The 15,351-nt window shown below is 53.4% G+C and overlaps 1 protein-coding gene across 1 annotated transcript; it reads left to right on the top strand.

The window, feature by feature from the left end:
- Positions 1–4,589: 4,589 nt before the first annotated feature.
- On the top strand, positions 4,590–4,817 carry TMEM238 (transmembrane protein 238). The gene has a single exon (XM_010019871.1). It carries the CDS (start codon positions 4,590–4,592, stop codon positions 4,815–4,817), a length of 228 nt encoding a protein of 75 aa, XP_010018173.1.
- The last annotated feature ends 10,534 nt before the right edge of the window (positions 4,818–15,351 follow it).

Consider the following 15,351-nt stretch of genomic DNA (forward strand, 5'->3'; position numbering starts at 1 on the left):
CTGGAGTTCAAAGACTCCCAATCCAGCCGCGTTCAGGCCTGGAAGGCAAGCGGAACTGGAAGGAGAGTTGCTGGTTTATCCCTACCCCAAGCACTGTGCAAAACGTGGTACCATCCATAGGCACAACAGCCCAAAATGGGACCCTAAGGGCTGGTCCAGGCATCGGGATAAGTGGAGTGCAGAGCAGACCCTGCGCTCCATACTCCACACCCCCAAACCCTGCAGTTCCAGCAGGGAACTGCAACCTGCTCTAGTGGAAGGTGTCCATGCCCATGGCAGGGGGTTGGGACTGGATGACCTTTAAGATCCCTTCCAACGCAAAGCCTATGATTCTGCGATCTCCAGCTTCTGGCCTCTTCTTGGGAGCATAAGCAGATCTTGCAGAAAAGCTTTCAGCTGCTGTGTACCCACAGAAGAACCAATGCGCCAGCCAGAGCTTGGTGATGCTCACAGCATGAAGTCGGGCTGGGGGTGCTGGACCCCCTCTGCACCATGGTCTGAGTGGTCTGAGCGATCCTTGGTCAGGGATGTGAAGGACTGTGAAAAGTGTGGGAGTTTATTTCAGTAGCAGGGGGCATGTGCTAAACCTCCACATGTTGGATGCTTTGAAGCGTTGTCCTCAGTGGGATGCTTTCCAGGTATCAGCATTACCAGCCAGGGCTTAGCAAGGAAGGTGCAGTGGGGAAAGGAGCCTTTCCTAATTCAGTGCTATTCCTGTCCAGCCAGGAAGTCTGGGCTCCTTTCCCAGATGTATGAAGAGGTACAATCATTCCGTGTCTATCAGTGGGTGTCTTTGGTGGGAGGGCAGTGCTGGTTTTAGTAGTCCTCCCCAGGGAGATGTCCTGAGAGTTCAACATCAATTTTTCTGAGCTGTCATTTGGTCGGGGAAGGTTTTCCTACACAAGACTTGGGAGGAGAGCACTTGGAGTGCAGCTTCGCTCCTGCAGCCATCATGGTCCTGCAGCTGAGACCCAATCCCAAAGTGCTCTGGCCCTGCATGGAGCTGCTGGTGCCTGAGGAAACCAGTCCCCTTGTGCTGCAGGAGGGAGTCTGCCCACCCCTGCCAAAGCTGAGCTCATCTGAGCTCCTGCGGTCGCGGCAGCTTGAACCAGTCACCACTGCAGGCACAGCTAGCACCGAGCTGAGGAGCTGTGCCGGAGATCACCATGGCACGAACCGTCCCTGGCCAAGCAACACTGTGCTTTCCATCCATTCCCTCCTCTTCCTCAGGCAGGTGTTTCGTACAACCTCAACCTGAGCTGCAGGGAGTTCACCAGCCTCCGCTGGAGGATGAACTTTCTGAAGGCTCCTTCTCGGCTTTCTCTCCACACGCAGTTAAATAACTCCTGGCTTCCACCAGCCAGAGATCGTGTCAGACCAATGCCATTCACCTGCTCAGATTCTTGCTGCTCCCAACTAATACATAACTCAGGGAAGCAACATTCATTGTTTCCAATGAAGAACTGGTTTACTCTCGCCACATACTTCTGCAAACCTGTTCTGGGCCAGCTCCAGGAGCAAGTGTTTTCCGCTAACATCATCTTTCCTGCTATGGCAGAAATGGGCTAGGAAAAGGCAGGGGCAGCACTCAGAATCTTCTGCTCTTCTTTAAGTATTTTAAGGAGAAAAATGCAGCTGTTTGCAGTTTTCGTTGGAGATGAATGAACATCTGGAAACCTTTGGGTTCAGGGAGCGACTGTATGTAGTGCGTCACGTTTCCTTCTGTGCTATCATGGGCAAATCGCTGCTGTCATGCACAGCTTGGCAGGGCTCAACATTGCTGAAATGCATCCAGATGAAACCCTGCCTCCTACAGAGCAAATCCAAACAAGGCTGCTGACACCCTGAAGGGCAAGACAGGGTCCTCACCTTGCAACATCTGGCTCTCAAAAGCCTGAGGCTGCAGTGGAAGGAAGCCTGAAGGAAGACTTGTCTGAGTGATAAGTACTACCCCAGCCCCAGAGCTCTCTTGGAGGGACACCAGATGTATGGGAGAGGCCATCCCACCACACAGTGTCTCCTCTAGAGGGACAGGAGTTGCCACAGCTGTGCTACCCTCCGGAATGGGCTCAGCCATGCTCTGTCTCTGTCTTGCAGCAACCTCCACGAGTTTTCTTGCTCTCTTTTTTATTCTTCTTGAAGGCTTCTTGACACGGTCTGGTGAGATCAAGGTGCCACAAGCCTTTCACAGTGTGGGGCTGGACAGGCTGGTTTGACCTGAGGTCCTTGCATCAGACCCATCTTCCTTCAAACTGTTTGCTTCTGGGGAGTACCACTAGTCTGAGGGGGATTCCTGGGGTAATGTTCACTCTGCCCCATGTGGATAATGCCTGTCAGGCTCAGAGATCAGTCCAGAAAGGACAGAAAAGTCTTGAGGCAGCTTGTGGGGCTTTCCCACCACAATAAATCACCTGAAGGAACTCCCTGAAATTCAGTGAACAGAAGATAAGACTAAATAAAACCAAAGGAGACAGGAACTGGACACAAGAGGGGACACAGAAAAGATCCTTCCTTTCAAAGGGTGGCAGTGCTTGGGCTCCTCATAAAACTCGCCAGAACAACTCCATCATTGTCAACACTAAACCTCGGGTGCATTCATAAAACCATGGCTGAACTGAGGCGCAAAGAGCTGCAAAACTCTTCTTCCACCTTCTGTTCAGCTCCACTATTGCTGCGGTCCATTGAGAGAAGACTATGGAAAAAGGCATCCACCAACAGGCTCCCCAACAGCAACCCAGGCACCAGGCACCACTCGGAGCCTTGTGTCACAACTAGTTAAGGGAAGAGCACCCATGTACAGGCAAGATCAGCATGAACCCGGGGTTTAGGGTCCAGGGAAGCTCTGGCTGCTGAGCTGTGGGTGACCCCCTGAGCTGAGGGGACCACTGGGGGCTCACTGAAGGCTGGGGTTGAGAGCAAGGGGTGGGTTTTTTGGCTGAGCACCCATGAAAGCAGATTTCACAGAGTGTTTCCTGCTAACCAGGTGATCAGATCCTGAAAGAAGCTGTGCCTCAGCACTTCCCTCCAGCCCTCCTGTAAGTAATCCAGGGCTAATGCTGGGTTGGCAAAGAGCAGATTCACCCCCAGGCCCCAGAGGGTGATAATGCACAAAGAAGAGATTAGGTTTTTATTTGGGTATTTAAAAGCCTTCATTGTTCAGACAAGGGCAAAAAAATATCTCCTGGAACAGGCAGGTACTTGCCATTGGGAGAGAACAGGGTGCACTGGAATAGATGGTTTCACAGCCCTTGTGTGCTGAGTGTTTGCAAGCAGCAGGTTGGATAAGAGCAGGAGAGAGGACCATGGGGGCTGTGCTGGGCATCCTCTGCCATGTGCCTGGTGAGATGCGTGCTGTGGGTGGCAAGCAGGAGCATGGGGGCTTTTAGCAGCTGGGATTCCCTGAGCAGCACAGGAAACCCTAGATAAGGTAGGTGATGTCCCCCACTCCCTCCAGCCATCACCTCGCTCAGGGCTGCTCAGCTGGTGCATGGGCCCTGGGTGCCTTGGGTTTGACAAGGGTACTGAGGGCAACACTCCTGGTGCGGTCCCTGGCATCCCCTGGAGCTAAGGCCAACTCCGGTAGGTACCTGCCACTGGGCACTGCTCCAGTCCGTGATGCCCACCTCATGACCAATGGTCCTGTCTCAAGCTTTGGCACCCTCTGCCTGGCCAAGAGACGGGGCAGGCAGCTGCTAGTTCACAGGCCTTGAAGTGCTCATGTCTTGGGGTGGCTTTCTCAGAGCCAAAGGATGCTCCCTCTCCTTCAGACTTCCCCTGTTTGCCAAGCACATGCAGACCAGAGAGGCAGGAGAGGAAAGATGTGCCCAGGATCACTCAGAGAGGAGGAAGCGACATCCAGAATCTCACAAAGCGATACTGGCTGCTCAGAGACAAGCCAGGAGCTCTGGCAACTTCTGCCAAATAAGGCAGATTCATATAGGTGATTCATCACTGCCTTGCTTGGTTCTCATTTTTGGGACGGGCAGTGACACAGGTTCTCTGATTTGCTTGGTTCTCATTTTTGGGACGGGCAGTGACACAGGTTCTCTGATTTATGGCTTCACAGCAAGACCTGCTTTTGGAGGTGTTGTGAGGGTGATGCATTTTTGACACTGTGGACAAATTTCCATGCCTCAGTTTACCTGTAAAGAGAGGGAGCAGCAGGATGTTTCCAGGCTGGCACCGGGATGTCAGAACCAGTGCCCTGCAGGCTTTGCTGGGATCCAGGTGTGACTGAAGCTGCCCAGAAGTGACACAAGATGCCCCAGTTCTCAAGCCAAAGTAGCACAGCCCATGTGCGGGTTGGGTCAGGACCAGACTTGCAGCTTCACGCAGACTGGCTGTGATGTGCTCACACCCGGCCCCTCTCGGGATATCCCGGTGGCAGATCCCTTCCCCAGCACCCCTGGGATCAGCTCCAGGACAGGGTGATGTCAGGGCCATGAAATGGTTAAAGCAGTATCGTGTGCTCCCTCCCAATTGTTCTGCAAGGTGTGTCGTGACATTTGTACTTCCTTCTGGCAGCCTGCAGCAGAGCAGAGGCAGGCAGAGAGAGACTGCGGGATGCTGCCGGCCCCTCCGGCTCCACCATGACCACCTCCAAGCTCATGGGCCGCTGTGCCATGATACTGCTCCTGGCCGTGCTGTGCGATGTGGTCGGGCTCATCACCCTCTTCCTGGGAATTTTTGCTCCGTTAAGCTCCTGGGACTTCTTCGTTTACTTGGGAGCCCTGCTGCTTGCCTTCAGTCTTGTCTTCTGGTCCTTCTGGTACACATTTAACATTGAGGTCCCCTTTAGGGAGCTTGGTTTCAACTAACCCACAGATCCAGCAAAGCTGAAATGGAAACTTGCACTTGGAGGAGCAACATCACATGCTGAGAAGCTCCAAAGCATCATCCAGTTGGTGAAGAGTATCCAAAAAGACCAAAAGGAAGGGCCTGGTGATCACTACAACATCGACCAGCCAGATGGACCCTCAGGGGAAAGGTACCTACAGCTCAGCATGCACAGGGATGCTTTGCTGGCGTTGGGAAATGGTCTTGAGACCTTCCTGCTGGTAACAGCCACTCTTCAGAAGTAACATTATATTTTAAAATGCTCTGGAATAGATTAATGATGGACAGGAACTTGGTTGTGATGAGATGAGCCTGTGTGGATGAATGTGAGGAGCGGGCTTTTGGTGGAAATTGAGGTGGTTATCATCTGGGCTTTATTTCCATGGTACTTCCCATCCAACGATGCTGTGAGTTGAGGGTCCTGGAGAGCTGCTGCTCTCTCATGACAGCTTTTGGTGGCAGAGGGACAGGGAGCATGAGCTGTCTCCCAGTGATAGAACCTGGACAAATAGAGAAAGTGGATCAGAATAAAGCAGGTCTGGTCTGTTGCTTTACACCAAAATCTCTGTGTAAATGAGGTGTAAAACCACTGTGCGAGTGAGCTAACCTGGCTGCTTATTGACAAAAGCCCATCAAACCTGTGTGCCCTACTGGGCTGTCCACGTTAGGAAGGTTTTGCCAGCAGGGAATGTATTTCCAGCAAAGTAATGGGGAACAGTGAAAACCAAGCAGAGGCTGTGTCATAACGGCACAGGCATGATGCCCCATATACAGCCCCATGGCAAATACTGAATGCATGGAAACAAGGTACAAAGTGCCATGTTTGAACACTGGTTTGGAGACTATGCTTTCTTAATCTCAGGCTTGTCTAGAACATGCCTGGCTTGTTTGGCATTCACTCAACAGACAGAAACACCAGGCAGTGTGGACCTTGCCTGTGTTCCAAAGCATGGTCCTACGGCAGGAGGGACCCACACATTGAGCATCAGCCCCTGCATTGCATGGTGGGGCTGGTGATGACATGGAAACATCCAGGTCAGCCAAAAGCTGCTCCAAATGGCTCAGGTTTAGCTTCAATTATAAGCAGCAACACTACTGCAAAGCTTAAAGGAGGTGGACATGTCCGTGTTTCAGGAGAACACCACTGCACGGACAGCATCCTGACTCCTTCCCAGCATCCCAAGGGGATGTCCTTTCCCATCAGCATGATGGCAAAGCTGGTGGAGCCAATTAGCCCAAGGTAATTAGTAAGCAGCTCCACTGTGCTTGGAGCTGTATGTACCTGACAGAAGGATGATGGCAGTAGGAGAATGCCAGGAGCCAACCGTGAAACCATGTACCAAGACCCTCGCACCAAAGAGACAAAGGTTTTATAAAATCGCATGAAACAAAGAGATTTCCCCACTGACACGCAGGTGAGTATCAGCTCTGAGACCAGACTCACCTCTCCTCAGTGTTGGTATCTCAGCCAGGGTGGTGCCCCCAGGCATATACCTCCTGGTGTGTAAGCAGGAAGGTTGCCAAGTGACATGATCCCCACCCCAAGTGCTCCAGAGAGATTTCCTTGCAGTTTCTTTATAAAGCTTGTCACAACCAGTGAAGAGCAAATATTATGATTATTGTTATTATTATTATTTACTGTTTTTTCTTTACATGTTGTTATTTTTGTTATTGACTGATTTTTCTCCTTGTCTTGTTGCAGTGACCACAGAGGCAGACAGGAAGTTTTCTTGACTCTCCCTGGAGTGTGGAAGCTGCAGTGTGAGTCACAGTGATTTATAACCCTACATTTACCAGGATGCCCAGACCTGGTAAATTCAGCTTTACCCTCCACCACGAGGTCTAAGGGTGCTCTTCCACCCATGTGCCCTTGGGACTGCTGCCTTCAAGAATATTCTTGATGTGCCTCCAGATAAAAGCCTGTAACGAGCATTAGTTGGATACTGCAGCAATGTATAAGGCAGGGCAGCAGTAACCACACCCTCCTGTATTTGCTCTGGGATTTTTAATTGCTAATGCCTGCTCAATCCAGCCTATAAAGCCTGGCTCAGGGCTTTGTCACCATTCAATGTCTGTCCCCACCAGCACCCTGGGTGTGTTGCTCAGGGACAACACCCAAGGAGCCGGTGGCATCACCCTGGGAACCCAGCGGGAAGTGGGTGCAAGGTCCCTGCCACCACTTGCCCAGACCTCCTGGCATGCACTGATGAGGCTGTATCCAGCTCCTGCAGTGCACCCCACCACCCCCTGCCTCAGGCCAAGCACTGCATGGCCAGGGTCCTGCAGACCCAGGGATCCTGCATTCCCCTTGGGGCGTTCCTGCTGGCACATTTCCCCCTCTCTGGTTCACCTGTGATCTCTGATGGTTGCCCAGCTCACGTGGCTCCAGGCAGGGCAAGCAGCGTTCCCCAGCAGGATGCACATGGGGAGGTGGCAAACACGTTAAACCCAGACACATCTCTGTATCTATGTGTGTGTGCAAGGTGACTTCAGTGTCCTTTACCTCCTCCAGGCAGCTGACATGGAGGAACATGGGCAGAGGCAAGATATGGTGGCTTCAATTTTCCCCATGCACAGGCAGAAGTGATCAGCCAGGCCCAGCTACCAGAGGGAAAACCTCTGGTTTGGAGTGTGTACCCATGGGAAGGGACCATGGGATTTCTCTTGCCTCCCTGTCCCACCTTTTCCCACGGCAGGCACCCATGAGCCTGCACTCCCCAACACCTCCAGAACACCAGCTCTGATTGTTTCCAGTGTCCCTTTCCATCCCAGCAACATAGGTCCTTCCTTCTCCTGCTGTCCCCAAACCACACTGGCTGGAGCAGAGCCCATCCCTGCCAGATCCAGCCTCACCAATGGCAGGATAAGCACAAGTGAAACATCTTTAGTCCCTGTCCCTCAGAGGCTCAGTCCTGCACAGCACTGGGGGAGCTGGCCCAAGCCCAGCGCATTATTGACCAAGAGCTTATCTTTCCCTGCTGGGTTTTTGTGGTTTTGTATTTGTTCTGTTTGCTCCAGGCTGCTGCGGGTGTTCTACAGCCACGGGCATGGCATAGCCCAGGGGCTGTGGCACAGGCCCCATGAGTGCAAGGCACTGGGAACCACAGCCTTCCTCCACTCCCTGAACAGTCCATGCTCCCCAAGTCATGCCACTGACCTAAACAGCCAAGACAGCACCCTCCAACTCTTCCTGCCCAGAAGAGTTTACACATGTGTCTAGGTGGGAAAAAATCTTCTTTTTGTAACCAGGTATTGGCAGCCTTACTCATGCTGTGACTTGGGATGATCCTGAATATCACTGGGTAGCCCACAGTGTCCAAACTCAGGAGCTGACACAGCTGCACAGATCGTGGTCAGTGATCCCCTGAGTCCCAGAGCTTTGCTTTTAGAGGTCTCTGTTGGAAAGATTTTGAATTTCTTAGATAGCATCCGGGTCTGTTAGAGAATTCACATCTCTTTTCGCTATTTATAGGCAAACAGAAAAAGGACCAGAGTGTGAATGTAAGGATCAAGAAGGGGTGAAGCGGAGTAGCACCAAACAAGGACTCTGTTGTGCTACTCTTGCAAACCCATCACTGAAGATGCAGAGACCTGTGCCATGCTGATCTGCTGGGCATGTTGTTAGCACTCTGGGCACAAGCACTCGAGGCACTCCCTGAACAGTGGATACACTTTTGGCACCCTCTCTGAGCACATCACACTCACTCCTACCCACTGCCGTTGTCTCAGAGGGCCCAACACAAGCACCTGGTAGAGCAGAGCCCCTGCAGGCTGTCCTGACTGAGGGCTGGTGCAGATGGCTAGGATCCAGCTGGTGGGACCAGTTCTGCAAACCCCACCAAATGAATGTGAAGAACTGGTTCATGGGGGCTCAGAGCTGGAGACGCTGCTTGAGGTACAGCGGACTTTCCGGTCCAGGGACATTGTCTACACATTGATGCACTCGATGGGAGAGGGAGACAACACAACCAGACAGGACAGAGGATTTCCTGAGCAAAATCCAGCTGCTGGTGGAAGAGAGGGTTTAGGTATATTTTACCCAACCTCAACCTAAGGCACTTTCTAAGTGGCACTTAATGAGATGCTCAGACCTTGGTTCAAGAACTGGAGCCATGGACAGTTGCAGAGTGCAGGAGAGGATTTAGTGCTTCTGCTGTCAAACTGGTGGTGGCTCAACATAGATCCAAACTTCCCACCTGACTCCAAATACAAATCTCAGGGGAGAGGAGTCTGAGACACGTATCTCCATCCTCCTGTGCTCCTGACTCAGCATTCAGCTGACTGTAAAGGCATTTGTGCAGGACAGAAGCACATACAATACCTATCAAATAGGTTATTCAGCACTTTCCATTACAGACATTTTTCTTCAGTTGTTTAAAACTTTGCCAGAATTTATTTCTTTGTGATTTCCCATCCTGAAGAATCTGCCTCTGAGACAAAGGTTGGTGCTTCCCTCAGTTCTTCCCTCTGCAGATGGGATGACAGGACATTGCTGGCACTCAGGGACTCCTTTGTTAGACAAGACACACTCTGCTAAATGGGCTCAATATGGAGCAGAGCAGAGCCCGTGTCAGAGTATTTTGCAGCATAATCTTCTGTTCAACATTTCAGTGTCACCTTTATTAAAGTTGCCACCTTCCTTTTCAAAGCCATTTGTCTGACAGCGGGTGGTGGGAACCTCTGGTTGCAGCACCTCTGTGGAAGTGTAGCTCTTACACAAGGGAGAGTGAGAGGTGGGAAATGTGGTAGGGATGGAAAATGTGCCAAACCGTCTCCAGGGCATCCTGCCAGCATGAAGCCAGGTATCCATCCATGGTTGATCAAGGAAGGAGCCAGCCTGCAGCCAGGAATTTTATCACATAAAGGGCCTGGGGGGATTCTGAGCTGCCTCCACTGCCCACAGAGCCATGGGCAGAGCCAGCCTTGCTCAGAGGCAAGAGGCAGCATTTGAACAGGGACCAGCACTCCTTGACCTGACAAGGGACCCAGGCCAGAGAGTGCAAACTCCTCCTGCATGTTTGGCCCTGCACAGTACCTTGGACCCCAGTTCTGGGGGGGATAACAAGCAGGAGTTGTACATCCTGCACAACCCTTCTGCAGCAACCCTTGGCTCTTCCTGCACATCTGCATCCACCCTCCCTGGTGCGGATGGAGTGGGATGCCTGGTCATGCAGTGCTGCCATGGCCACGTAGCCCAGTTCCCAGCTGGTTCCAGCACCGCTGGTGAGCTGCGCTCCCCCAGCTGGGATGTAGCTCTCCCCAGCCCTCACCATTGCAGCTGCCCAGACACGGGGGTGCCCAGGGCTGATAAATGGGGTGGGATGCAGCAGGATGAGCAGCTCCCCCCTGGTGCTGCACACTGGGCCAGCGCTGGCTGCACCCTCAGATCATTTCCTTGCTCAGAGCCGGGCACTGCTGTGCTACTTGTTTGTTCTGCCTCCACCCAGTGCTACTGCTGGGAGCAGTCATGCTCGGGGCATGCGGAGCCTTCAGTCACGGCACAGTCAGAGGATCCGTTGCCTGCCCCATCCTCTTGCTCTTCCTGCAAAGCAATGCCCATTGGAGCAGTGGGACATGACCAAGCCTGCATCAGCCAGGGGAATCAGCCTGAAGTGAAATGCAGTCCCACGTAGGGAAGCTGGAGAGACAGACCCAGGGTCTGCTGCAGCAGGAGATCCCTTACTTCATACAATCATCTCGGTTGGAAAAGACCTTTAAGCTCATCCAGTCCAACCATTCCCAGCAGTGCCAAGGCCACCACTAACCCATGGCACTGAGGCCTCGGCTACATGAGGTGTGAACACTACCAGGAAACTACTTGTTCCCCTCGTTGCTGGGTGCCAGGAGGGGCCTGTTTGACATGTCTCAGGGTGAAGGACCATGTCACTGCTCTGCAATGTGACGGGTGTTTCCATAGGCACCCCTGCCTGCTGCAGTCAGAGGAAGTGGCACCAGCATCTCCCTGTGTGTCTTCTGCTTGTGCTGAGACAAACCAGGGTCTGGCTTTGCTGAGGAGCTTGGTCATGGGCATATTTTGGCTGGGCAGAAACAGAGCCACTGCTGGGTGTGAGCTGCAGAGCCCTGGGAACAACAAAGAGCCCCTAAAAGCAGTTCAGACCTTTTGTGCCTCTCCTTAGTCGCCCGGTCCTCTGGGGGAACTGAAACTCCCCCAGCCTCAGGGATGCAGCAGGTCTTACTAATAGGGCAGAGAAAAGATGGAGATGAACTCTGGAGATGTGCAGCTAAAAGAGGACACAATGGGCATGAGCTGCAGTGAGAAATCAGTTAGGCTGTATGTTAGATGTAAAAAAACCATGTAAATGCAGGAGTGCCGCCACCACCCCAGCCATAGCAGAGAGCTCTCACCCAACCCCACAAGTCCTCCAGTGTCGTCAATGTCAGGCCCAGTCCCATGTCCTGTTGGTGTAAAATGTCCTCAGCACAAAGAACAGCTTGGAAGAGGCTCAGGACACAGGGCAAGGTGCAGAGCATCCTGGACTAGCAGTAATCAGACCAGGAAGGTGTTCCAGGAGGTGTTCCACCTCCTGCTCCTCCTCACTCCTAGTAACCCATCTGCCTGCTGTTCCTCCAACCCACAGCATGGATGGAGACCTCATCCATGTTCTCTCACAGCCTTCCTCCAAGTGACTGGAACCCCATAGACCTCAATGACTTCTGGGGTGGCAAAGACCCCACCATGCCCCTTGCAGGGTTTCTGACAAAGACTAATCTGTTGAAGAACTTCCAGATCAGGCTTATGGCTTCAGCTGGGACCATGTGGACCTCCCAGATGTGGGGCCAGAGGGAAGACAAGTGTGTGCATTTCCCCTCATCTCCAGATACCTCCACACCCTCACTGGAAGTCAGAGACAGCACGTGCCCAAGCTGAGCCCAAACCTCTTCTGTCTCAGGCAGAGACTGAACCTTGTCTCTGTGCCGCCTCACCCAACAACACACCCAGCAGCTGCTGTTGATGCCACGGAGCTGTTTGCGGCGATACCTATGGGAGGAAAAGCGTGATCCTGCTTGTTTTGCATGAGGGAAGGGAAGGGACCCGCCTCCAACCTGGCTGCAGCAGCAGAGGCACATCCCGCAGCCGGGGAAGCGCAGGGATGGGCAGGTCCCTTCCACCCCACAGCCGTGCCCAGCTTCCACTAACGCACTGGGCTGTGCTAACGCTGGCCCCAGCCCTGGCTGGGCTCCAGTGCAGGATTGGACGCCAGCGGCTAATTGCTGCTCATCTGGAAGGTAACCATGAGCCCTGCAGCCATCAGCAAGAGGAATGAGAGACGTGCGGGTGTCATCAGCAGCCGAAAGCACTCGCCCAGGGGCTCCGCTGCAGCGGCTGGGTGTGATGATGCTGAAGAGCAGCTCCCGGTGATACATGAACCTCGTGCGACACCCGCATCCCCGCAGTGCTGCTCCGGAGCCTGGCCTCAAGGGAACCAGTAGCAGGGGCCTCTGGTGGCTCTGCCCTGGGCGGCCACGGAGTCAAGTGGTGACCGGTGCTCAGCGGTGCTCCAGGGCTGCTCTCAGTGCCAGCTCCCAGGGAATGAAAATCTCGGGTCCAAACGCTGCCGTGAGGGCAGGGGCCAGGACTGAGCTCACTCCAGCAGACACAGTCATCAGCCTCCCCAGGGATGTGCTCCCACATGGCTCCCTGGGGATCCCTGATCCCGCAGCAGCCACCTGAAACCCTTAGTGTACCAGTGTCTGGCAGCTCCGACCCCTGAGGCATCTGATAGGGCAGGATGGGTTCTCTAGGAGGTTCCATGCTTTACAGTTAAATAACCTTAGGCTTTTCTACCAGGCACAGTTTCTTACTAAACCCCTGACTTTCCCACACTCAGGCAGCCCTGATGTTGGGAGGTAACAAACCCCGCTTGTCTTCAGCTCTGCTGTGGAAAGGACATGCAGTGGCTCCTGCACGTGTGCCAGGATCTGTCCATGCACAGTGAGTTGGGTACCCAGTACTGGCCCTGCAGCACCCATGGACACACCCCACCTCAGCATCACTGAGCCCTGTCTGCACCCAGCACTGGGAGCACCAGCCACAAGTCTGCTGCTGGCGACCATGGGAGCTCTGGCCATCAACAGCAGAGAAGTCACACTTGAGACAAGGAAAATGCTTTTCCCAGCTCAATTTGCTATTGCAAAATGGGACATCATTTAAAACAAAACCTGTTGAAAAGAAGCTCTTCCTAGAACATACATCTCCGTGTCTGTGCCAGCGGTTGCTGGTAGGAAAGCAGACTTTTGATGGTATTCCAGGGTTGGGCTGTTTTCATGGTAAATTGATGAGGTTTTGACAAAAAGATCCATAAGAATGACAGAAGGAAGTGTAAAACCTCCCCAGCCAGCTGAGCAGGATGTGTCCCAGGGTGGTGCTGCCAGGCAGTGCAGAGCAGCACAGCGCCAGGCAAACACTGCTCCGTGGCACAGCTCTGCTGTAAATCAGACCCTCACCAAGGGGCTGGCTCCTGTCCCCACAGTCCCTCAGCTGGGGATCTGTTCCAGTGGTGTACCCCTGCCGTGGGCATTGATCTCACAGCAGGACACTAGCCGAGCCCCTCGTGAACTGCCCCTCCCACTGTAGGCTCGGGAAACCCCACCCTTGTGCAAAGCCCAAGAAGAAGAGTCCGGCCCATATCCATGTGCTGGTGCAGGAGGACGATGTAAAAAGTTGGCTGCCATGCACTGGGGATCTTGGTTGGAGAGACACAGGCTTAAGAGACAGCCAGCTAGGGCAGCATCACCTCTTGTCCATGTCCCACACTGGATGAACCGGGCCAGCCTCCAATGCACCATGGCTCTCCAGGAGCACTGGCTGGGCACAGGGGAGGGAGCTTGGAGGAGCCTCCTTCTCAACTATTCATGGTGAGATCTCAGCTGATGGAGCTGGGGCTTTAAGAGCTAGTTCCTAATGGAATCTGCTGACGTGCCTGGCCAGTAAGCACTCCTGGGGCCCGTGCAATTCCCACTTCTCCCATAAGAATTCCACCCTCTCTTGCTAATGGTGCATTATGAAGCCATTACTCAGGGTTCACAGCCCTGCTGCCATCATGCAAAGATCTTGAGCTGTTAGTGTGGGAAGTATGTGCTCTCCAGCCAGGGAAATAGCTCATGCTGGGATCTGCCAGGAGTGCTGCCCATGCTGGAGGTGGGGTGAGAAGTCATCAGAGATCAGCTTGCACAGGGAGAAGGCGTACCAGCAGTGGTGGGGTACCAACAGGCAAGAGAATCATAGAATCCCAGACTGGTTTGAAGGGATCTTAAAGCTCATCCAGCTCCAACCCCTGCCATGGGCAGGCACACCTTCCACTAGAGCAGGTTGCTCCAAGCCCCTGTGTCCAACCTGACCTTGAACACTGCCAGGGATGGGGCAGCCACAGCTTCTCTGGGCACCCTGTGCCAGCGCCTCAGCACCCTCACAGGGAAGAACTTCTGCCTTAGGTCTAACATGAACTTCCCCTGTTTCAGTTTGAACCCATCACCCTTTGTCCTATCACTACAGTCCCTGATGAAGGTCCCCCTCCAGCATCCTTGTAGCCCCCTTTGGATACTGAAAGCTGCTGTGAGGTCAACAACTCGAGTATAGCGGGGCCTGCAGACATCCCAGCTCTTTGAGGCAGGGGAAGGGAAGGAGATGACAGAGGACACTTGAGCTGGCACCCCAGGTGCTGCAGACCCGTTAGCATGATGTGCTGATTGCCTGCAGGACATCTCCACTTGTGGTCAAATGATGCCATGGTGATGGGTGAAGGCAGAGACAACTCAGGGTTAGTGGTTGGATGCTGTGCAGGAGAACCTGTCAAATGCTGCATCAGGAATGGCTGCCAGCCTCTCAGCTCTGTCCCTTTGAAGCACTGGGACAGTTTTCCTGGGATCCTCTCCTGTCCATGTGGATGTCCCACACCAACTGGGTAGAACTGGAAACATGACCCTGGTGTATGTGCAGCTCAAGAGAGCTGCAGGCATGAGTTACCCTTAGGACACTAGGTCACCTGGATAAAACAAAGCACTGAGTTACTCAGTACTGAGCTGGAAATGGCCCCAGTATCCTCTAATGGACACGTGCCCTGTGGGAGGATAAGCTGCACAACATCTGGGGGCTCTGGATGGCTGGAGATCCAAACATGTCCCCCAGGGACCATCAGCAGAAAAGAGCTCAGAGAGGTCTGGCTCTAGCCATCAGTTCTAATAACAAAAAAATAGGGTGATGGCAGCTCTCTCATCTGCACAGGAAGGGGCTGGGACAGTCTTTCCCAGATGCAGGCAGACTCGAACCTAAAAAACCAGACACCCATAATTCTGGGAACACCAAACATGGGCCCTGCTGCTTGGGGGTGAGGAGGATTTGGAGAGGATGTGGGGATGGTGGGTGACAAGCTGAGGAAGTGGGGATGGTGGGTGATGAGCTGAGGACGTGGGGATGGTGGGTGACGAGCTGAGGACGTGGGGATGGTGGGTGATGAGCTGAGGACATGGGGATGGTGGGTGATGAGCTGAGGACGC

This window comes from Nestor notabilis, unplaced genomic scaffold (genome assembly GCF_000696875.1).
Source record: "Nestor notabilis isolate BGI_N333 unplaced genomic scaffold, ASM69687v1 scaffold5058, whole genome shotgun sequence".
Taxonomy (NCBI): Eukaryota; Metazoa; Chordata; class Aves; order Psittaciformes; family Psittacidae; genus Nestor; species Nestor notabilis.

What these genes read in the sequence shown, in the direction of transcription:
- TMEM238 (XM_010019871.1), top strand. Translation starts at nt 4,590, where the DNA reads ATGACCACCTCCAAGCTCATGGGCCGCTGTGCCATGATACTGCTCCTG.